Source organism: Rhipicephalus sanguineus, chromosome 7 (assembly GCF_013339695.2).
Source record: "Rhipicephalus sanguineus isolate Rsan-2018 chromosome 7, BIME_Rsan_1.4, whole genome shotgun sequence".
In the NCBI taxonomy this organism is placed as follows: Eukaryota; Metazoa; Arthropoda; class Arachnida; order Ixodida; family Ixodidae; genus Rhipicephalus; species Rhipicephalus sanguineus.
The window spans coordinates 127,886,262-127,910,567 of NC_051182.1; the positions used below are offsets into that span (position 1 = coordinate 127,886,262).

At 47.5% G+C, this 24,306-nt stretch overlaps 1 protein-coding gene and 1 long non-coding RNA gene across 6 annotated transcripts in view; one reads left to right on the forward strand and one right to left on the reverse strand.

The window, feature by feature from the left end:
• The window catches only part of LOC125759354 (uncharacterized), a 43,827-nt gene extending 19,881 nt beyond the window's left edge, over positions 1-23,946 (reverse strand). The window contains exon 1 of one of the 3 annotated variants that reach the window (XR_007416937.1): positions 23,882-23,946. This is a non-coding gene — a long non-coding RNA (uncharacterized LOC125759354). Of the gene's footprint in view, positions 1-7,027; positions 7,222-15,730; positions 15,752-23,881 lie in introns of those variants that run through there. The other 2 variants (XR_007416939.1, XR_007416938.1) reach the window with 2 other exon arrangements.
• Positions 1-24,048, forward strand: part of LOC119399003 (uncharacterized) — a 45,704-nt gene extending 21,656 nt beyond the window's left edge. For 2 of the 3 annotated variants that reach the window (XM_049417875.1, XM_049417874.1), the window contains exons 2-3: positions 22,954-23,152; positions 23,625-24,048. In XM_049417875.1, coding sequence (XP_049273832.1) covers positions 22,954-23,152; positions 23,625-23,933 — 508 coding nt within the window. In that variant the 3' untranslated portion in view covers positions 23,934-24,048. Of the gene's footprint in view, positions 1-22,901; positions 23,153-23,624 lie in introns of all 3 variants that reach the window. The other variant, XM_037665818.2, reaches the window with a different exon arrangement.
• The last annotated feature ends 258 nt before the right edge of the window (positions 24,049-24,306 follow it).

Consider the following 24,306-nt stretch of genomic DNA (forward strand, 5'->3'; position numbering starts at 1 on the left):
AACATAATACATAGCTCGTGAAGGGACGCTTCAGGTAGGCTAAGGTAATCAACTTTATAACGAACAATGACACTGTATTGTTTCCACGTTGTTCAGCGAAAAATATCAAGAGCCCGCTTTCTTTCATTGAACATACAGACTTCCGTTATTTTTCTGCCAGTATGTACGGAGGACGTTTCGACAGAAGTGTAGTCCCGTTCGACGTTTCCCTCGTGAGCAATGCCCCGTGACGCGCAGGTGCAGTAGAGCGCGATCCAACCGCGGACGTGCGTCAAGTATTGAACACAGACGCAAGTATAGACATCAATTATAAAGACAAATGGTCACTTGTGCCTACGTGTGGGCGGCGTTGATTTAGTTCAGATCACTGCGTTCGCATATCAAAATGCACCTGCGAGTGCGGACCGTGTATCGTGTGAACGTTGAAAGAGCGTCTGGATCGTTTTTCTGCACAGGCATTTACAAAAAGAAAACGCGCATCTTCCAAGAGGATTTGAAATTTGTGACAATGCAGCTCTTCTTTAGGACCCCTAGCTGTCGTCATTGGCGTGGTCACGCTAAAAAAGGCCACATCACCAAAGTGGAGAGGAGGGTGTCTAATGAGGGGAGGAGAGAGAAATAGGTGACGTGAACGAGCTTACGTAAGGCCGACGATTCAATGAGTGGATACAGTAGGAGTCACGTGATGAAGCTTACGTGAGGCGGACGATTGAAACAGTTGATTGAAAGGAGATCCGTTGCCCCTGAAATGGCAGGAGGTACACTGGAGGTGACAGCAAAAGATTTAGCAGAAAGAGAGAGGAGTTTAGACTAACCCAGGCCGACCGGAGCCGTCGATTGGAACTACAGACCTTACTTAGCTTAAATAAAGAAACGAGAAAAAAATTACTCAGAATTATCTGCGCACAACGAAAGAAGAGAATTTCCTAGAAGAGTGAATGGGCAGTTCTTCACTGTTCGACGGCAGTCCCTCGCCCTCAGTCTTTCTGCCATTTCAGGGGCAACAGATCCCCTCTTACTTCACTCTTTGAATCTCCCGCTTTACGCAAGCTTCATCAGGGAACCAATCCCTTTCAAACAAATTTCAATCGCCCTCCTTCCAAAAAGGGGCCCGCAACACCCTTCCATGTAATCATCGAATGGCTTCATAAAAGAGCCTGTTGCCTCACGAGTCGACTGCCGCAAAAATGTTTAGAATCGCCAAGTACGAGCGGAGTTACAGGGATATGTCGCACCCTTCAAGCGCTTTCGCTCTCCTTTCTTACCAGCAGGCACGCTTAATGCTACGCAGAGGGGATGACAAGAGTGAAAGAAAATGCGCTCTTTCGTCAGCTCGCGTTGGGCACTTTCTTTTCTTTTTTTCTTCGAACGCGCGGCTTATTTTCAGTGTGATCGCCACCGCGGAAACGTGCCGGCATCCCGCGGCCGCCGCAGTAACTATGTAGCTCGCGGTACTGAAATCAGTCAATGGCCGGGACGTTGCGTTTGCGGCATCATTTGTCGAGAGAAGAAGGAACGATTTCTAGGTCAATTCGAAAATTAATTGAAAACACCAGGCCACGTGCTGTGCCGCGATGTTTGGCTCACGTGTTTTCAGGAGCCTCAACTACCGATGGGCAGCATTTTCTAACCATGCCAAAAAAGTGTTGCAAGGCCCCTTTAAGGTTCATCACGTGACCTTCCTTCCAGTTCACTGTTTGGATTGCCCGCCTTACGCAAGCGTCATCATGTGACCACCTTTCCCTCAACGCCTCTCCACCCTTGTCACGTGCCCTTTTTAGCGCGACCACGCCAATGACGCCGAGAGCACAGAGTCCGCATCAACGCCTTTCACTGTAAAACTGTTCCGACTCTAAGGGTCCTATTAAATTTGGCATGGCACGCAGGAAACCCGTATTAATGAATCATATGGGTTTGACTAGCTCCTGCTAGCAGATTAAACCAGGTTTGGTCTTTCCTCGGTTTTATTGAACACTGCGTAAGCTTTACCGCGAGTCGAAATAAAGCTCATGCAGATTAGCTCCCGCGCCAACGGAGGTGATGAAGTCATTAAGTTCTTTAGCATGCCCGTCAAGCTCACAGTGTAAGCGTCCATGTACTGCGCATATAATCCGACTAAGCCGTCACGGCAACTGACAAATAATTTGGTGACGTATCAACAGTGCGCCGTGCTGGGTAACAGCCTTATACATAAATGAAACTAATTGTTTCACGGGAAAGGAGGCGGAGGGGTAGCAATACTACGCCAAAAAAAAAAGTACCCGACACTCATTCGGACAAGAGGAGTCAGCTGACCAATCTTCATCTGTGTCAGCATTTATAGTTGTACGGTTTCGTTTCAAGTTGTTATTTTTACTCTGTGGGTTCAGGTCCACCAACTACGATAGCAAGAATACAGTTGCCGCCCGCTCTTCCATACCCAGAAGCAGCACGCTAGCTATGATAATCCACGAAATCTTCTCGAAGCGTCCGTAACATCGATGCCGCGTGATGCCAGCGCATCTGAAATGCACGCTGTTGTGAACGCCCACGCATGATCTCGAAGGAACTTCATATCCTATGAAGCCTCGTCGTATGCACTAGGCCCTGTATGTAATTATTTTTCTCAAAAAAAATAATAAACATAATGGCCGTTATGTATCCGTCGGCCGCTTCGAATAGTTACCTCCGCCGAGCTAAAACAGCACAACTCGGCCAAACTTCTTCAGAAACACAAACATACGCATAAATGTGCGCAGGGTTCCTAATTAGTGTGAGCAAGGTAACTTCGCAGCGCCTCTTCCCCCTCCCCCAAACCTGTTGGTCGAATACAAAACACCAAATGCTACACAATGGATGAAAAAATGAAGGTGAAGCGATGACACGCCGCCGATAATGGCCTGCCTTTAGTCTGTGCCTTTCCTGGAGCAAAGATGGGCAGTCAAGGATTCTTGGAATTGAACGTGTGGGGACTATGGCCGCTATTTCCTGAAATACCTTCGTGGCCATAACCCTGCTCTTTAAACAATGACAGATCGTGTCCGCCTGATTAACGATATGAGGCAGATTTAGCGCAATCGTAGCCCCCCCCCCCCACCACCCCCCAGAGACAACTAAAGGGTGCGCACGCATATCATCATAGGCTTCCAAAGCAACGTCGGGCGGCACCACTACTCTTATCGCAACTAGGGGCATCCACGGCCACAGCACTGCCGCCCCCGTTTCCGCGCACGCGCAGAGCTCTCGTATTGCATCTGTGGTGCGTCACAATGTAACTATTGCTGACCATAAGTGCTTTGGGCCGAATGAGGAGCGCATGTGCGCACGTGTCCTTGCCGCCGCCGCCGGCATATCCGGCGACAAACCGCCTTCGCGGGCAGCGTTTGCACCCATTTTCACATTGGTCATCCGCGCAAGCGTCGAGCCCAAACTTTAGCTCGGGTTCCCTATGCGCCCTTTCAAGTGTTCGCCTTGCAATCTCGGCTCGCATTCTCAAACGATCGCGAAAGGCGACAGCATCGCGTTTGGCGACGTAGAATGTGATGCGTTCGATAACTAAAGAAACACTTGCCTGTAACGTCATTGTTGCACTGGCCGTTGGTGTTACGAATGTCTCACAACACAAGAGTGAGCGCACCGTAGGAGCGCAGAGCGACCCGAGTGCGGCGTTTTCGAGCGTATGCTGGCTTCTACGCAGTGGCTAGGATTGGCTGTGGCTATTTGAAATATAAGACGTGTTGAAAGTGCTTTCAACGTTCTTTTGTGCAATTGTTTAATGCACAGTATAATCTTTAAAGAATACAACTTTGCGTGTAATGTATTTTTGTTGAGACTTTACCACGGGGTACTCGGAGAGTTCAGCTGTAGTGTGCCGCCGTAGCGACATCGTCTCATCTTCTCAACATGTTGCCGGCGCGCGATAAACCAGGCGAGCGACGCACGGTTCATGTTCCTGGAACGTTCAAACCACCAAAAATCACGCGCTGGCAGAGAACAAGTACTGAAAAAACCCCGAGGTAATGCTCGCTGAAAGCTTCAGAATGAAAAATGCTGCACACATCCACCGAGGATTAAGCACTAGAAGCTACCGTCTGTGTCACTGGAATGATAGACTTCACCACCAACCGAAGGTGATAAGGTGGGTTCGCTTATTCCAGGCATGTCAGGAGCACCGTAGAGCACCGTCATGTCGACAGAAATACTAGATGGCGCCCGCACTTTTCCGGTTTTGCTCAATAGCCAATCAGAGCGCCCCAAAGGCGATACTTTTGCCATTGTCGCCTTTTGCGATCGTTTGAGAATACGGCCCCTGTTTAGTGTGCGTCATCAGTGACGAGAGCACCACGGCTCCTCCGTGATGTCATATTCTTTATACCTTTCGTCTCGTATCACGTCCATGACGAATGTCACCCGTCCAAGGGTCATGTGGGAGGCTTCAGTGATCTAACGAAGGCCACGCGAAGCTATCATTCAACAAGCGCGAACTGTTCGCCGGAGCACCGAAATGAACGTACGCCTGCGCGCCAACGAACCGGCCAGCAAACTAGCCGAGCGGCTGAGCCACGCCGGCGGACCATTGGCGGTGAGAGACTTGGACCTCACAAATTGCTTCGACGTCAACGTCCAGCAACTGGTTACCCTCATTACACAATGCAAGCTACTCCAACACTTGAGGTGCGCCGCCTGCAACATACCGCCCAGCGACGTGTTGATGTTGGTGACGCAGCGGCTACCGCACCTCGTTGAAGTAGAGTTTTCCTGCCTCGTCGACAGAAGGATCATGGGCGCCGAGATTAGTCGCCTAGCCGGAATGGCGTGCAATCTAGACTGCAGTGCTCTGAAACTGCAACGCGTGTACGTCGAAATTGGACAACAGCACAACTTCCGCCTACTCTCCATCTTCCTGCGTTGCTGCCCGAACGCGAGCTCCCTACACGTGCACCTAGTGTGCGGTGAATTCCATGAAGCCGTTCGGGAGTGCCACACCCTCCTTGAAGATCACAGACAACTGGACACGTTCAGGTTCACATCCGAGCTGCCTTCGCCCGTTCAGTGCGATCCGCCCGGTGCTTTCAATTTCGCCGTCTATGCCGCAGTCTGCGCCAACGTCACCTACCAGAGGTCCAAAAACTTGCGGAGCTGCGCACGACTACAGGACCTCGCTGAGGCCGGCGTCGAACCCCAGACTATACCATTTCAGACGACCTTGGTCGCGGTCGAAGACCAATTCACACCTGAATGGCTTCGCGCGGCGAGCATCACACACGACTGGAGGGACGTGCGACAACTATGCCTAGTACTATTTCTGCCACACCTGTCTACCACCTTCCCAGCGGCGGACGGCACGTACCGCGACTGTCTTCGCGAGTTCAGCACGCGGCTCAGGCAGCTAGTCGAGCTTAACGTAAGCTCGTTCCATTTCGGACCCGGTATCGACGTCACCGCATTCTTTGAGGGCGGCTGGATGCCGTTCCTGCAATCGCTCTCGGCGGCCCCTTGCGGTTTTCGCAGCGTCTTGACCCTGAAATGTCTGGCGACGTGCTGTCCCGATTTCAAGGAACTGGACGTTCGCTTTGAGAGTAGAGGTAGCTTTTGCCGGTGCGCTGGATGCGAGTCTGAACACCTTTACGTTAACGGATTTCACAGCTTCGCCAGTCCCGTCTTCCGGAACGGGCTTGCCAGGTTGACACTGAGCCGAGTGCACGACGCTGCGTGCCTGTCGTTCCTCGAGTGCTGCAGGCCAGTTGCTACACTGCGGTTGTCCTATTGCCCTTTGGAGCTGGACTACGAGCGTATGTCTCGCGCGCTCGCCCACAGCAGTGATCCTATCTGCCTTATTTTACGGCACCATCTCCTACGGTTGGGCGACACGGATCTGCTGGTGAGTGCCTTTGCGTTGTGCATACCCTTTCCTTGCCACAAACGGGAAATACCTCCTTGGTTCTTTACATTCGAAGCGTCTCGACGACAGTAACTGTGGCCAATTTTTAGATTCATCTTTCTCTATACCATACGGGCTTCTTGCTTAGGATGGTTAAAGAGGAGTGCCTGTGATGCCGCATTGTAGTACTCACGTGTCATAATGCACCGGGCTGTACGCTTACCGGGCTGTTTTCTCTGGCGCATATCACTGATTGTAATGGTCCTCGCCATCATCCTTAGCCTGTTTTAGCCTTCTGCAGGACGAGGTCCTCTACCAATGATCTCCATTCACCCTATCCGGTGCGAGCTGGTTCTCATTTATCCCTGCCAAGTTCTTAATTTCGTCCCTCAATCTAACTCTGTCTTGCTCCACTGTGTTTCTCATTCCTTGGTAACCGTTCCGTTGCTCTTACTGCCGTCCGGCTCTCGGTCCTACGCGTTACGTGGCCACCACAGGTTCATTTCCTTCGCTTGACATCAACCTAGTTTGTCCCATGCCACATTCTATCGTTCTGTCGTAGTCTTCCGATCCCTTGATGTTACTCGTATCGTTTCTAGTCCCATTTCATCATGCGTGGTTCTTAACTTTTTGCCTGGCTGCTTATCCCCGTGTTCCCCTTCAGTGCAATGCAAAAGCCATTTGTAAGCAGTGTAGTCTGCGCGTGTGTGGCTGTGTGTTATGCAATATTTAAGCTATCACTGTTGTTTTTATTACATCAAAATTCTGTTTCTAGACTTTACTGCAGACCTGCAGATTCAGTCTATCGTGCTACCGACAACTCCTGTTGCGTGTGAGAGTCGCCTTCGAGCTGTGTGAGCTTCCGAGTCACCGGTATGGCCAAAAAAGTTCGACGTTGTTTCTATTACAGGAAAACCTGCACCGCTTCACCGACCTCCAGTACTTGTACCTCCTGTTGCACACGCGTCTGGACGAACGAGAGTTACCCAGTTCTATGACTTGCATCTTGCGGAGCCTACCACAGCTCAAGTGCTTGCACGTCCACTACGTATGCGACGCCAATCCCAGAGTCCTTAGGACGGCAACCTGGATGCGTGGACCAGGCGGGGTAATGAGGGACGAACTGGTACGCGGTGGTCGCTGCTTCCAAAGTTGCTCAACGGCTACCTTCATAGGACTCGCAAAGCCACTGAACCGCGACTTCCAGCCGATGCTGTAGTTGAAGGCTGGCAAACTTTTATGAATGACAAGCACAATTTGCTGAAGATAAGAAGTTGCGCCTTATCTTGCTTTAGTTGGTCCATGTGCACTAATAAAAATAGCAGACTGTGTGCTTATTGTTTCTTCCTGAAGGGATGGCTTGGTTCGTAGCGAAGCATGAAACAAAGACGTAGCAAGAATGTACTACAAGCGCACACGACAACTCCTCCACTTCCAACGAAAAATTCTTAATTTTGGTGATGATGATGATGATTTCCTTGATGCATGGCTCACACCCACTCTGGGGGATTGGCCAAGAAACGATTAATTTTAGGTAGAAGTGACCACATATGATTTCTATGACTAATGAATTATAGAGAAGTTAGAAAAAAAGCATAATGCTCATTTAAAATTCCGAATTAAAACCGCCCTGATTCAATTAAGAATTTTTGTACAGCGGAACAGACATCTCGGTGACAGTGACCTAATGAGGAGGCTCCCAAGGATAGAATATTAGAAGTAATGAAATCCAATCTAATTCGATTAAACGCTGCTTTGAGAATGTTTTTCCTTAGTAAATTGAAACGGTTACATGATAAGAAATAATGTTCAACTGTTTCGTCCTGGTTACAAAACGAGCAAAGAGGGGAGGGAGCCAGACCAGATCTATGCATATAAAAATTTAGTTTTGGAACGCGACATCGTAATTTAGTAAAAATAACTTCATCTTTTTTTGTTGAACAGAAATTCCTAGGCCAAGGGAACAAGAGGTGTCGATATTCGTTTAGATGAGTGATTAATGTTTTGCCGGAGTCTTGAATTATGGCACGCCTTCTAAATCTGTCACGAATTATGAGTGCTGTTATGGGAATAATTGAGAATATGGGACCACTGAGAGCGGCTTTCGCCAGAGAGTCCGCCATTTCATTCATTTTTATCCCTTTGTGTCCCGGTACCCAGATTAATCTAATTAAAGTTACGTGGGTGGGAACAAGAAAATGAAAAGTACGTGATAATTGAGATTCGGTATTTGCAGCGAGTGCGGAACACAAAGATAATGAATCTGTAATTATTGCAACTCTTGAGGTTGATGGGGTCAGCTTTCGTAAAGCCATAATTACCGCTAGAAATTCCGCCGAAAATACTGATAAGAAATCAGGAAGTCTTAATGAAAATGACCAGTTGAAGGTCTCAGAGAAAATACCAATGCCAGATTTTTCTTCGGATTGTGAGGCATCTGTAGCTATGATATTTGTCGTATGTATCCCCTCTAAATGCCTTTGGAGTAGGCCGTTTAATATCTGGTAAGGCAAATTTTTGGCATGATTTGGATATATATTGTCAAAAATGATTTTAAGGTTGTGCTTTTCCTTGTCAATGGAAGGAACTTCACTCAATTTAACATCTAAGGGTCCAATAAGTGCTTGTACGTAACTCACCTGTGGTGTATGAAACCGAGGCCAGTAAGATTGAAAAAATAACGCTGGGCGAGTCATGAAAATAATTTTTAGTTTTATAGGATATTCATACATTTTTAGAAAAGTTTGTACCGTTAGTATCCTAAATCTGCACAAAAGAGAGGGTAATCTTGCCTCTAAGTACAGGACATTATTGGCTACGAATTTCGGGAGTCCGAGGCATAACCTTAGGGCCTCCCTTTCCAGCAGTACAAGTGGACGCAATTTATAAGCTGGTGCACCCGAATATAAAACACATCCGAATTCTAATACTGGGCGTACATACATTTTGTATATCATAATTAGTGTGTCTCTTCGCATCCCCGATCGACTGTTGCAAAGTCTTCGCAAAACTCCTAGCGCTCGTACTCCTTTCTTTGTTATGTATTCAATATGTGTGTGCCAGAGGAGACGATTATCATAAATTATTCCCAGATATTTTACCGAGTCCACTTGTGGTATGTTCTGCAGGTTGCAAGTTAGTGTTATATTAACTGGGTTATCCAAAGGGAAAACTATCACTGAGCTCTTTGAAACATTGAGACATAAATGGATATCCTCTAACCAATTTTCAATGGCGCACATATACGTTTGTAAGCGAGTATATAGGGAATGTATATCAGAGTCGGACGCAAAAAATGCTATGTCGTCTGCATATACGTATGTGTATACACCATTATGGCTGGGAATATTGCTCAGCAATACATTAAAGAGAAGAGGCGAGGTGACTGCTCCCTGAGGAACCCCTCTGGACTGACAATGTATACCTGAAGAATGACCTTTTAGTGAACAATAAAATTTCCTTCCAGTTAAAAACTCACTAAACCACCTCACTATATAATTAGGGATATCATTAAAGTTTAATTGATCCAATAATATTTTATATTCTACACTATCGTAAGCTTTTGAGATATCCAATGTTACCAGGGCTGCTATTTGTCTGTGACGGCGCGCTAATTTAATTCTGCTCTCCAAATCCACATGTGCATGCCAAATAGAACATCTAGGTCTAAAGCCAATTTGGAAGGGGCTGAAAATCTCTTTCTCCTCGACCAATTTCATAAGACGAGCATAAATAATTCTTTCTATTAATTTAACCAGATTAGAAGTTAGCGCTATTGGTCTAATATTGTCAAGGGTGTATCCTGCAGAGTTGTTTTTAAGAACTGGAATTATTTTAGCAATTTTCCAATTAGAAGGAATCCATGAGCATTTGACAGAATGATTAACTATAGCTAGTAAAATATCAGGGGCCTCCCTAAAAAGGATTTTTAACATATTTGTAGTTATTCCATCAGAACCTGGAGCAGAATTGGGAAGTCCTTGCATTACCGTGGCCAGTTCAGTCATTGATATCTCGTTGTAGTCATCACTCGGCATTGCAACTTTAGTGTATGGTGATAGTAGAGATGAAAATCTGCTTTCTAGACCAACTGCTATATCTTTTAGCATTTGCTTAATTTCTTCGTCAGAGTGCACCAAAGAATCTATGTTTGGACGATGAAGAATTTTCCTACTACGGAGGAATTTGAAAAGCGCACTTTTATTTTTGGCTTTGGATAGGAAATCGTAATGCTTAGTGTCGTAGTCATCCTTTGCTTTAGATACTGTGTGTTTGAATATGGTTCGGTAGAATTTATAGTCGCTCCAATTTTTCGGACATTGGTTATGTAATAAGCTTTTCCAGGCAGCTTTCCTTCTTTTAAAATCACGTGAACAATCCGAATTCCACCAAGGGTTGAGCAAATTATTTTTCTTTGATTGAATCACAAATTCTGACTTTTTTCTAGAAGTTTCCAGAGCACTACAAATTATCCTTGATTTTTGTTCATCAGAAACATCGGATACTGGAGAAATTGCAGATATCAAGCATTTCTTAAATATGCTGTAGTTTATAAATGTATTGGTTTGTTCAGCAGCGAATGTTACTGGGCATAAAATTTCATAAATTACTGGTAGATGATCACTATTAGTGGCACTGTCAATAGTCGACCATGAAGATACTGAGAGACTATTGCTAGTAAATGTTAGATCGATTGTAGAGCAGTTCAGGCCTCTCACGAATGTACAAAATCCAGAGTTTTTGCAAGAAAAGTTTTTATCTAATGACCAGTTCCACAGCCGTTTACCGCAGGAATCTGTTTTTAAACCCCAAGAAATATGATGCGAATTAAAGTCCCCAGAAATCAATATATCACGCCCACAAAAATTTAATGCCCTGTCAAGAAAGCTAGTACTCTGAACACCGCAAGGAAAATAAGTGTTTATAATATATATCGGAAAACAGCCGGGAAGGACCATCTCTACGGTTAACATTTCACAGTCAGGATCCATAATTTGAAAAATAATTTTTGCCTTATGACATATTTTACCTGAAATGAATGTGATTAGACCTCCACCTCTAGTAGGTCGGTCTAATCGAAAACACCGGTAAGACTTTAAATGAAAATTTTTCTCATTAGTTAACCAAGTTTCCTGTAATAAAATTATATCCGGATTATGTTGATTAACAAGACAAAATAGGTCTACAGAAGCTGATAAAATGGAGCGGCAGTTCCACTGAAGCACTTTCAACGACCCTATGGTGAAGAAAGTGCCGCAGTAGAAATTGCCTTCTCCAATATACTTTCTTTCAAAATTGATTTAGGCTGACCTTTCTTCGATTTCGACTGAGGCAGAGATGACGAGTCCTCACTAGCTGACGAGATTGCTCTCTTTTGGGCCCTAGCAATATGGTCTGCATCTGTCATTTCCATATCGTTGATTGGCTGGTTTTCAGAGACAGGAGTAACAGATGAGCTCGTTGACGCGATACCACATTCAGAGTTGGGTATCTGATTACTTTCCTCATTGGTACGCTGTGTAGGTTTAGTATTCAAAGATGTTACAGAGCACTGACCAGCAGTTTGCATGGCGGTATTCATTTTTTCTGAAATAGCCTGTGCAATGCTGTCTCCCAGGTTCGCCAATAGCTGGTCCATAGCCTTCGCTACTGCCTTCTGCACAGCTGCTTCAATAATTGAAGTGAGGGATTGTTCTGAGACAGAATTATGCTTAGAAGCAACTCCTGCATAACCAAATGCCCTTTCTTTCACAGTGATGATTGCTTCTCTCCTAGAACATCGCCGTTTATCTATTATTTCCAGAATCTGTACTTCCTGGGCGCGAGCTGAACAGTTGGGAAAGTCAGCGGTATGGTCTCCACCACATAGGCAACAACGTTCATCTTTTGAAGTACAGTCTTTTTGGGCATGGTCTTCTCCACATTTGCAGCAGCGCTGGCCCGATTTACACCCGCCGACACTGTGACCAAATCTCCAGCAATTATGACACTGAAGAGGGCGCGGAGCTAGCTGATCTACTCTGAATACGAGTGGCCATATCTTAATTTCGGAAGGGCATGTAGTTCCCGCAAAAGTGGCAATAACTGACTCAGTAGGCACCCTGGTATTGTCAACTAGTCTATTACATCGGTAAACTGCAATAACACCAGCTGCCGCTAGTTTCTCCAGTGTTTGCTGAGGAGTTAGACTGGAATCGACACCTCTTACAATTCCCTTGGTGCAAGCTAGGTGAGCAGGAATGAATGCACTCACCGGAGTTCTCGCGAATGTGGAACACCTGAGCAAATCAGCAACACAGGTCTGGTCTGGCGATCTACACACGATACCTCCTCGACCGAACTGTCTCACGTCCGTTATCGTCTGGTACAGGGGAGTGGCAGCATGAAGCGATTCCTGGATAGCCTGAGGGTTGTTCAGACGAATGGAGCCTCCGCTAGATGGTACCAAGGCCACCGGGATGCTTGTGACTCCGCTGCGAGAGAAAAAATCCAAAGGGAGGTCGTTAGGTGGGAGAGATGCCGTCCAAGGGGAGAAACCCCTGCCAGGGGAGTTTTTAGACATCGGCCTCAGCTGACGATTTTCAAACTTATCAGTGAATCCGCAAGAATGCAAAGGAAAACCGCTACTAGCACTCGAATCTTAGCCAATCCACCAGAACTTCATCCTCGGCGTCTTCACACCCACTGCAGGGGCATGTCATCTCCAATGTTTCGACAATCAACCCTGGCCGGTGCTTGCTGCGGCGATGTTATCCCTTCAAACTTCCTAATCACATCTGCCCATCTAACTTTCAGGCTTCTCCTCGCGCGCTTGGCTTTCTTTAGTATGCTGTCTTTTTTTTTTCTTAATTAGGAGCGGTCACTTTGCCTTTGCGCAACATGCCCTGCCCGACAACACGCGACTACCAATGGCTCGGCTTTGTGCCACATTGAAAAGTGCTTCAATAAAGCAATCTTCGAACTATTAATCACCATAAAACAAAAAAACGAAAGCGATAATAATTCTAGATGAAATCCCCTTACAAGACAGGCTTAGATAAACTTCTACTTTAGCGAACAATCAGATTGGATTGCTGACACGTTGTTCAGCGCCAGGTATCATGGGACCGGTTTCTATTGCAGATTTTCCCAAATACTGAGCCGAAATATGCTTCGTACATATTGGGAGAAATGCAGTATCATTTTACGTTTCGTTCGTAAACAATGTCCCATGGTGCGCAGGTGCAGTAGACCGAGGTTCAACCGTGGACGTGCGGCATCAAGTATTCAGCACACGCACACAAGTACACACCTCAAATACAGAAAAAGATGGCCATTCGTGTCTGTGAGCGCGCTGTGCCGATTTATTTTGATCACTGTACGTATCTTCCCAACGGACAAGAAGAGAGACGTGGGTCAGGGAACAGACGGTCGTTACCTACTTCTTCATCGAAACCAAGAAGAAGAAATGGCCAAGTAGTGCGAAAGCAAGATAACCACTGCTCAATAACAATGACTGAATGGATTCTAAGCGGAGGCAAGCCCGTGAGCGTGAGGCAAACGGTTGGATGGGTAGATGAGATTACGAAGTTTTCGGGGATAACGTGAGTGCAGGAAGCACAGGATCGGTTTGATTGGCGAAACCACGGAGAGGCCTAAGTCCTGCATTGGGCGTAGCCCGGTTGATGATGATGGCGTGACACATAAAACGCAATGGCGAGTGCGGACCGTGTGTCCTGTGAAAGTTGACAGTCTCGCGGTCCCTGTTAGGTATAAGCATTTAGAAAGAAATACGTGTGGTTTCACATAGCATTTAAATAATTTTAAATTCTCGTTCGCGCAGTTACGTCGCCTTTGGCGGCGTGACCACGCAAACGAGTGCGTGCCATAGGAATTCGGCAAGCCCCACGACTGTGTCCAACGAAAACGAAGTCTGTGCCACAGGAATTGGGCAAGCAAAGTGGGTACGAGCCAGATATAAGGAACAAGCCAGCAATCCAAGAAGAAGACGTGTGCTGATCCAAACAAACAAAAGCCCTGTAGCTCCATTTAAGAAGTTCGGATTAGCAATGAATGTGCCAGTAATTTTATCATTTGGCGGCACTTCGTTAGGTTATAGCTACAGGAATGTCTGCTCTGCTGTGTTCAATTACATAAATGAAACAAAAGGATTACCGTGTTAGTTTATTTATCTCTATTCATAATCTTGATTTGAAATCTGTTATTGTTTATCTTAGAAAGCGAAACGACAGTCTCACCGCCTGCTCCTTCAACAACTGCATTATTTTAACCTAAATTTAAAGATGTCTTTAGTATCATAGGGTGTTTACCTTAAGCATCCTGCCGCTCGGTTCTTGGCCCATCCCCCTTTGTGGGTGAGCGCCATTAGGACGAGGACATCATCATCATCATCGTCGTCGTCATCATCTTTCGCCGTCGCCGTGCAGAAGAAACACATCGACAGCCTCTGAAGTACCAAGCCATGCACCACGTCCTGGAAACGACCAACTATGATTCAATGGCGCGGTTCTTCGAAAACAACGGCGTCGCGGACAAGTAATAGTCCATTTCGGTACTCTTCGTCCCATCCTCATGCTACCCCGCATTGTGCAGCAATGGTGGGTAGATTACTCTAACCCATAGGTGGCGTCCATCATAGAAAGTATATAGGAGGCTATGCGTCTATCCTAGGTTCAAGCATGGATATTCAGACAGTGCTTGACACGTACGCCTGTGCCGCTAACTTGGTGGAATATGTAAATAAGGCCAACCGAGGTATGTCCAATCTGAAACGGGCAGTGCAAGAAACTATCATAGAGAAGAGATACATGGATTACACGCAGGCACTGAGATATCCGGGTGTAAAGATGTTCAATGCCATTAGATAGTGGTATGCAACTGCGCATACATAAATGCATGCCTCAAATTGTTTGTCTCCATTTATCGCAAAATAAAGAAACCAAACAGCTGCGCTCAGAATTCGCATTAGGCAGCATCGTAATCGTCGGTGAATTTTTCCTCTATTAAGCCTAGTACGGTTGCTCGCATTGCTCACCACGGTTCAAGAAATGAGTGCGCGTATAGTACCACGCTGCTTTATTGACGAGCTAAAATGACACCGTACTATAGCCCTATTTCTGCTGTTTTATTTAGCACATGCAATGGATTGTAGTGGCCTTAGTGCAATGCAAAAGCGATTTTTCACAACAAAGCTTCGTCCAATAGCCGTTGTAATAGTAGGCGTCACACAAGTCACGTGTCCAGTGGAAGTAATAAATCAGATAAATTATCGTTACGCTCGAAATGATCCGGATGATGCTGAAAATGTTAAGCGCGCATTTTTAAATCTAAGGGCGAAATAACGACACCACGTGATTTCCTAGCCAAACACATACACTCACGCGCACAAAGCTTTGCTGTCCGACGGTTTTCATGGCGTGGCTGATCATTTTCCGCTTTTAATTAATAATTACTGTCGCTTCTATTATGTTGCGGTTCTGTTTCTGTACCTTTCTACCGACCTGCATATTGATCGTCTGTCTAGCTACGGATAAGCTCTGGAAGTCGCCTTTGAGTTGTTCCAACTTCCAAAGCACTGATGAGGCCAATAATTTGCGCGTCGTTTTCATTGCAGGCCAACCTACACCGCTTCGCCGACCTGCAGTATTTATACCTCCTGTTGAGTACGCGTCTTACTGAAAGAGCGTTATCTAATTCCATGTCCTTGGTACAGCGGACCCTACCACGGCTCAAGTGTCTGTACGTCCACTACATGAGCTCCGCCAAGCCCATCACTTGTTGTGCTGTCGCGTGGATGCGAGGACCAGGCGGTGCAATGGATGAAGATCTTGTTCGAAGCGGTCTCTGCTTCCAAAGTTGTTCGACGGCTACTTCCATAGGACTCGCAAAGCCGCTGAACCATGACTTCCAGCCGATGCTGTAGTTGAAGGCTAGCGCACTTGTATGAATGACACGCAAAATTTGCTGTAGATAAGACGTCGTACCTTACGTTTTCTTTAGTTGGTTCGAGTGTGCTGATAAAGGGACCAGAGTCTGTGCAGCTTTGAATTATCGTGTCGTGGCTTGGAGCATATCAAATCTGCAAACAAGGACTCAGTGCGAAAGGACAAGCGGACACGTCATTTTAAGCTTTCAAAAACGGATTTCAGCTTCGATGTGGGTCATACCAGAGCCATTCAATTGAATGACTCTGGTCATACTTAGACATAGGCAGAACCGCGCGCAGTGATGCTACCGAGAACTTCTGATTTGGAGCAATTTTTGGAGCAGCAGAATTTCCGTTTTGGAGCACTTTGGAGCAGCAAAATTTTCATCTTGGAGCACTTTGGAGCAGATAATTTTGCATCTGGGAGCACTTTGGAGCAGCTAATTTTATATCCTGCAGTGCAATACACAAGCATATTGCATTAACATTCAAGCACCTGAGTATTATTATGGGGCTCTTATGAAGGCTAGAAATATTTCGATTCATTGCAAATCTCATGGAAAAAATCATCTCAAAAGCATAGGCGTGCGCACAGGGGGGCTAATCACCTAAGAGGGGGGGGGGCGCAAAACCTGCCCTGTACATTGACCCTTGCGGTAGCAATTATATGGACACTCTCGGCGGATTTTTGCCGTCGCCGTTGCCGTAATTTCCCGTATAAAGTCCAAATTAATGACATCACCACGCGCATTCTAGCCGCGGGTAAAAGCTCGCGAGCGCTGGCGACGAACGCGGCTGAAGCGGAGATTAAACTAGCCGGGCGTCTGTCTCCGCCGCACGGACAGCGCATGAGATAACATTTTCCCGCGTGCGGGCCTGCCGTTGATTGCTCATCAAACATAGAAGAAACTCCCCGCCCGTCTTTCGTAAGGAGCATGAAGGGACGCCAGGGGAGCGGAAGGGGGGGGCGCATCGTTTGAAGGGCGCAGTCGCTTGCGCGCGCGCTATCTCGAGGCATCAGGAGACGGCTCGTAAACTTGCTGTGCTCTCAACGCTTACTTCGCGTTTAGAGAACTCAGAGAAAGAAAACGCTTCGGTTCCTGGAGGGGCCATATTCCCTTAAACCAGCGTTTTGTTGAGTTACGCGAGATCGGATCCAAAAGAGTTAGCTGCTAGTCCTACTTCGTTTCACAATACATTTTTTTTTGGTATCGCATTCATTGCTTGGCTCTTAAGCGAAACTTGGTTTTTTTATCCGTTAGCTATTGACCCCTGAAAGCGAGGGGCGGACGTGTAACATGGCGTAGCCGCTTCACTGTGGGCCGTCAGCGACGGGCCCGCTACTGACATCTGCGCATTTGCGGCTGCTCCGACCAGGAGATATGATTTTACTAATGAGATGACATTTCAAAAAAAAGCAAGCAAAAAATTCGAATTGGAACCCTAGTACGTGAGCTCGAAAGGGCAGGGCCTTTTAGGGGTATTTACCGCAGAGTGATTACAAAATCGGACGTGCTGGCCTAAGGAATTACGAAAAAGCTGTTCTCGATGAAGATCCATGGATAAAGTATATCTGAGGAAAAGTGTCAACGCGTTTCCACCGTTCGCGTGCTCTTCCATAAACGCGAAGCAAGGAAAATTCGATATTGTCCCATATATCTACTGCGAGCGACCCCAGATTTCATTCCGCGGTGTCCGGAAACAGAAGTGACAGACATTTTAGCGGCACTCATGTAGTTATTACTGAACATTGCTTTCCTTACGTGCCGCGCGATGCTTGAAACGAGCTATCAGCAGCGTTTCTGAAACAGACGACGTCCGCCGATGAATCGCAGTCGCACTTTCTCGCTACCGATAGGCCTAGACGTCACGAGCCTCTGCGGAGAGCGCGTTTTGCTGTCGAGCCGACTTGCAGAACAGAAGCTGAGTTGGCATCGTGGCTTACTCGGAACGCACGCACGAGCGCTATTTATTCAGCGGAATAATTCTTGGTCCATGATTGCGCCTTTATTGGCAGCCCCAAGATCGAGCTGCACATGTCCTGACGCGCCGTCGGTGCGATTGCCGGTGATAGACGCCCCCAAACCCGAGACTTTGGCGCAGTTTGGCGCAAATTTCGTCGATATTATCAGGATGGCGCAGTAAATACAATTTGGCGCACTTTGGCGCAGTTTGCGCAGGAGTGGAATCACTGCGCGCGTGTAGGAATGTCGCGGGTTTGTGTCACGCCTAACGAAAGCAATCTTTAAACTTCTAGCTCACAACCGCAAGAAAAAAATCCACATAGTGCATTGCAGATGCAGCCGTGTTTGAAGGTACGCGTAAATAATCAATTTCATTAGACAACAATGATAGTGAAGGTTCTCATGGGCGTTCTTTAGCGCCAGATTCATGCCCCCGGTTTATTTCATTCACGCTGCATATTCTAGCTCACATGTGCCAAAAATGTACTGTGTGGTCTAAAAGTGGGTGGTATACACGCGAGTTTCGGATAAAAAACTAAAAATTCGTCAACTGATAAAGATTTCACTGCAGCCGCTTTCAAGAGCTTGCTGAAGCACCTGCCTGTTGGACCTATTGTAGATTCTCCGTAAGGTTAAGGAATGCGACAGTTGGCCCGAATTGGCATTTCTGCCACTTATCACAAGCAGGCATCTTAGTCCTTGCCCAACTTAGTGTACTTACCATAGGCGTGCGCAGGGGGGGGGGGGGGGGGGGGCAAGGGGGCGAGAAGGGGGGCGCAAAGTCAGCCCTATACATTGTAGGGGGGGGCGAGAAGAGGGGCGCAAAGGCAGCCGCATACATTGACATAATAGGGAGGGGGCGCTGCGACCCCCTGAAGGGGAACCCTGCGCACGCTTATGGTACTTACACATGGTGCCTAGCTTGTTTGGAGCTGCATGTTCTGACTGACTAGTATGTTGACTTTCCTTTTACTGCGAAAGCGTATCATTCTGGGCTACACCGAGAAATAGTATACCTATTGCTACCACGTACATGAGCCTATAAGAATTATCACATCGCCTGGAATGCTCACGAGCTGGCGCCACATTATCGTGTTTGCCTACAGTTACTTTAGACTCCCTTTGGGTTGGGGGGGGGGGGACCGAATGGGTGTGGGGAAGCCAGAGTTGCGTCAAGGTGCGCCATCTTGCATACGAAAGGTATGCAAGAAAGCCAGAACCCGTTCGCGCGGCACTGCGAGCAACACCTTTTCAAGCGAAGCGTGTATTGACTGCTCTGTCAAGCTGGTAATGGTGATGGTCCTGAGTAGCTGGCTTTAAGGCAGGCTAATGTTTGTTTTCTGATGGCAGGAACGGAACAATTTTTGCTCCGATTTAGAGTAGCATTGTGTAATGTTGGCTAATATAATGGCCGGTGTAGGCCAACCTCAATATTGTCACGTGGTCGTGACGTCGACGAACACAGCAGTCGGCGTGTTCAAGATGAAAATGTTTGTTTGGCCGATCTTGTGGCCGGGAAATGAAAACTCTAACTACAGCAATACACGCTGTACACTGATAGCGGCGAACAGGGCGTCGGCCGTCGATAAACTGTTCATGGCTGGGACGCGCTTCTTTTAAACATCACGCATCGAACTTTCCAGTCTTATCACTGGTGGTCGCGCAAGCTCTAGAATAATCTAGACTATTCGCGTCCTGCGCGCAATTTTAACAAAACAATCTACTACAATCGCGAAGCTTCTCGAACACTGCGGCGCGGTCAGCGTCGAGCTTTGATAACCGTCCCTGCTGGTCAAACCCGAATACATCAAAATAAAACAAGCGGGCGTAGCAATATGTATGACGTAAGTAACCTCGGAAGGCGTATATGTAATGAGATGTACCATAGTTTCTCTCACAAAACGAACCCTGTATCCCAACGGCTGGTTGGTCTTGTGTAATGATTCCCAGTGTTGGCTAAATGTTGCCTAGCATTGTACAGTGTTGGCGGATAAGTGGCAGGTGCCAGGGCAACGTTTGACAGCACATGCGAAACGTCATAAGTGACGTCATTAAACTTATTCTTTTACTTGGACGTTGAAGTTTCGTTTTCATTGCTTTTCTCGCGCTGTGGGCTTCCTTCCCAACGCCTTGTTCCTTCCCAGCGCCCGGTACACCACAATATCGACATACGTATGCAAATTTTCGGCGGTTCATTCCATCCCCAGTAATTCGGTGCACACAAATGTCCCTTTGTAGTCTTCGGGGGGTGGTAGGCTCTTCCATGCCTAATGGTTGGATGTAGAAGTGGATATTGCCATCTGTCTAACCGGCAGTGCTGCAATAGTGCGATGCAGTTGACTGGAATGTCCTCCACTCTCGACGATTTCTGGAGCCCTTGAGGAAGCCAAATCCCGTCTGGTATGCTCATGGCCGATAGCACGTTCTGCTCCTTTTGCTGCTAAAGGTGGCACATAATTTAGTGAACTGTCAACAGTGCACCGTGATAATAAATGCGTAACCGCTTCATATGTGAATAAAGAGGCAAATATATTTAAACTGGGCGGGGCAGATTACGAAGCGCCATTCATTTAGAGAAAAGAACTGTCTAGCAGTCAGTAGGATCCCCTGAAATCAGCTGACCAATCTCAACCTCTGTCAGCCCTTACTTGTATGATTTGACTCTTATTTATTTTCTTTATTATGTACATTTCTCAGGGACAAAAACGCGAAACAAGTATTTTTTAATGTAAGGACTGCTATGGGCGATCGCTCGAGAAAATCGTCGCATATCGCTACAAATATGCCCGGTAAACATAAGGCTGGCGTAGACATGTAGGCGATTGAGTCAAAATTACGTCAATATAACACGAACTCAAAACGCTGCAAACGAAAGTATCTCCATTACTTAGCCCTAAGTTTTCGCGTTTCAATTCGTAAGCACGGTACATTTACAACCCCAAATTTCTCAACGTAAGATTCTGGTCCTCACGCTTTATCACACCGCGAAGCAGCGCGTTATCAGCGATAATCCAGGAACTCTTGTAGAAGCATCGATATCAGTCATCTTGCGTGATGCCAGTGGCTCTGGAATGTCCGGCGCTGTAAACGCAAAGGCATGCTGTCACACGAACGTTTCTTTTTTTTTTTTCATGCGGCCCCGTCGAACCCACGAAGTCCTGAATCTGCTTAATTTCATGATATCACAGGCATATAAGACGGCGAAATCAGCAGATTAAAGCGCTGACACTCGATAATGACCGTTACGAGTGACTCCTTTGAGTAGTTGTATCTGCCGTGCAGGCCCGTAGCCAGGGGGGGGGGGGGGGAGGGCACCCCTCCCCCCGCCTTGAAATTAGATGACACATGGTGTTTTATCGAAAGTAAATCATGAAAATAGGCGTTTTTCTCAAATAGTCAAGGCTTTCAGCTTGTAGCCCCCCCCCCCCCCCCCCGGAAAAAATTCCTGGCTACGGGCCTGCTGCCGTGTTACAAACGCAAAACTACGTCACACACCTTCGCCGCGACACACATACGCCCACAAAAGCGTTCGCCTTAGCATACGTTAAAGGGACACTAAAGAGCAAAATGATTTTTCTCATTTTAATAAAGTACTATTTCACGATACGAAAAACCGCACGCTTGCTGCGAGAAGACGCTTAGTAAGAGAAAACGCGCAAGAACAATATGTGGGTGGCGACGCCACCTTGAAGTTCTGGCGATTTTCGATTTTCTCGATTTTCTCCTCCATTATAAACCAATGATAGCGAAATTAACGACATTAGAGTTCTCAGAGCACAATTTATCGATCTAAGCCGATTCACTGTTTTTCTTTGGGTCCCTTTTAGGTTGCTTCGAGAGTGACGACAGCATAAGCGCACACCCGTGACGTCACATTATTCAAACTACCGGAACATATCACGCCTCTGACGAGTGTCACCCGGACGCTCCGCTGCTATATATTTCGGATGAAGTTATCTGACCACGCCACTTGAAGTTATCTTTCGACGAGGGTGAACCGTACGCTGGCCTTTCGAAATGAACGTATGCCTGCGCGCCAACGAACCGCTAAGCAGACTGGCCGAACAGCTGAGGGACGTCGGCGGGCCAACCGTAGTGGAGTTGGACCTCACAAACTGCATCGGCGTCGACGTCAACCAACTGCTTCCCCTCGTCGCCGAATGCGGGATACTCCAACGCTTGCGCTGCCCCTCCTGCGCCATACCGCCCAGCAATGTGATCAGGCTTGCGATGCAGCAGCTACCGTACCTTACGGAAGTTGAGTTCTCCTGCCTCGTTGACAGAAATGCCTTGCAGGCCGAGATCAAAAACATAGTCTCATCGAAGTGCCCTCCAGGCGGCGGCGCTTTGAACCTGCGACGTATATACTGCGAAATGGGCCAGCATCAAAACATTGCCCTACTGTTCGCTTTACTCCACTACTCCCCCAATGCGAACTATCTACACGTGCATTTAGTGAGCGGTAATTTCCAGAAGACTGTCGAGGCGTGCCGCGGCCTCCTTGCGAAGCACAGACAGCTGGAGGAGTTCACGTTCACCTCTGAACTGCCTTCGCCTATCCAGAGCGAACCGGTTCCACCATTCGATTTCGCCACGCTCGCCGCCGTCTGCGCAAATATCAGCCACCTGAGGTCCATAAACTTTTGGAACTGCACTCGACTACGAGACCTCGCGGATGACAGCGCTCCAATGCGGTTTATGATATTTCAGACGATCCTGGTCGCTGTTGAGGACGACCTCACGGCGGAATGGATTCGTTTGGCCAGCGTGAAACACTATTGGAAGAACGTGCGCCAATTATGTCTCGTCCTATTGCCACCGCGCCCGTCCAGCTTCTACCCAGCGGCAGGCGGCAACTACCGTGACTGTCTTCGTGCATTCAGCAATGCAATCGCACACGTCGTCGAGATTAACATAAGCACGTTCCATTTCGAAATTGGTCTCGACGTGACCGCGCTTCTTCAAGAGGGCTCGCTGCAGTTCCTGCAGTCGCTCTCGGCGCCCCCTTGCGGCTTTCGTCGCGTGTCAGCTCTGCGCCGCCTGGCTCTCCACTGCCCCAATTTCCAGGAACTGGACGTCCGCTTCGAAAGGAGGGGCCGCCTTTCCCGGTGCGATGGATGCGAGGGCAATAGGCCACTTGTTAACGAGGAAGGTACCGAATTTCACGACGGCGCCAGCCCCGTCTTTCGGAACGGGCTTGCGAGGTTGACCTTGAGCCAAGTACACGACGCTGCGTGCCTGTGGTTCATCGAGTCTTGCAAGCCAATGGCCACACTGCGGTTGTCCTACTGCCCTTTGAAGATGGACTACGAGCTTCTGAGCCGCGCGCTCGCCGACAGCAGCGGCCCGAGCTGCCTCATCATTCAGCACCACCTTTTTAGGTTGGACGACACAGCTCTGCTGGTGAGTACCTTTGCCGTTGCCCACACCATTTTCTTGCCGCGAACACGGAATGTCTTACTGCTTCCGTATGTTCGACACGTGTGGACGACACCAGAAGAATTACGAATCATGTTTCTCTACGTACTACGCGTGCTCACGTTGCTTACTATGGTTCTAGTTGAGTACGCATGTAGCCGTTAACAGTGACGTACTCAAATGGCACTACACTGTAAGCCTCGCTGTGCTATTTTCTGCCACACATACCAGTGATTGTTTTGCGTCCTAGTGTAATGGAAAAAGATTTCAAACTTTTACCCACTTACTACTGCTGTTTCTGCTATTTTATGATCTTCTGCATTCAGACATTACTACAGACCTGTGTACCGATATTCTATTTCGATAAGGACAACAGCTATTCTTTCTTAAACTCGCCTTACGCTCTTCCCTCTCCCGAAGCATTGATGAGATGCTAGTTTCCGCGTATCCATTGCAGGCTAACCTGGACCGCTTCGCCGAACTGCGGCACTTGTACCTTCTATCGGAAATGCCTCTGTCACCCAGCGCGGCATCGAATGTCGTGACCGAGGCCAGCCGGAGCCTACCGCACCTGAAGTGCCTGCACGCCCACTACCAGGACATCGCCGATCCCAGACTTCTCGGGACTATCACGTGGATGCGGGGACCTGGAGGGGCAAAGGGTGATCGCGTGCTTCGAGGCGGTCCCTGCTTCCAAAGTTGTTCGACGGCTACCTTCATAGGACTCGCAAAGCCGCTCAACCGTGACATCCAGCCGATGCTGTAACTGAAGCCTACGATACTTTTATGAATGACACGCAAAACTTTGCTGTAGAAAAGACGTTGCACCCTACCTTTCTTTAGTTGGTACATGTGCACTAATAAAGAGATGAGACTGTGTGCTTATTGCTTCTTCATCACGGAACGGCTAGGATAGCGAGGCCGGAAACGAGGACACAGTAAGAGCACAAGCGTACACGATATTTTTTTTTCATACTTTCGACGAGAACTTAAGTTAGGTGTCGGAAAAACTTCCCCATCGCCCTGACTACGACCACTGCTGGGCACAGGCCGCTTCCGTGTTTCGCGAGTGAACCTGGTCTGGTGCTTGCTGCGAGCACATTAACCCCGCACACTTAATCATATAGCATCCCTTGGAA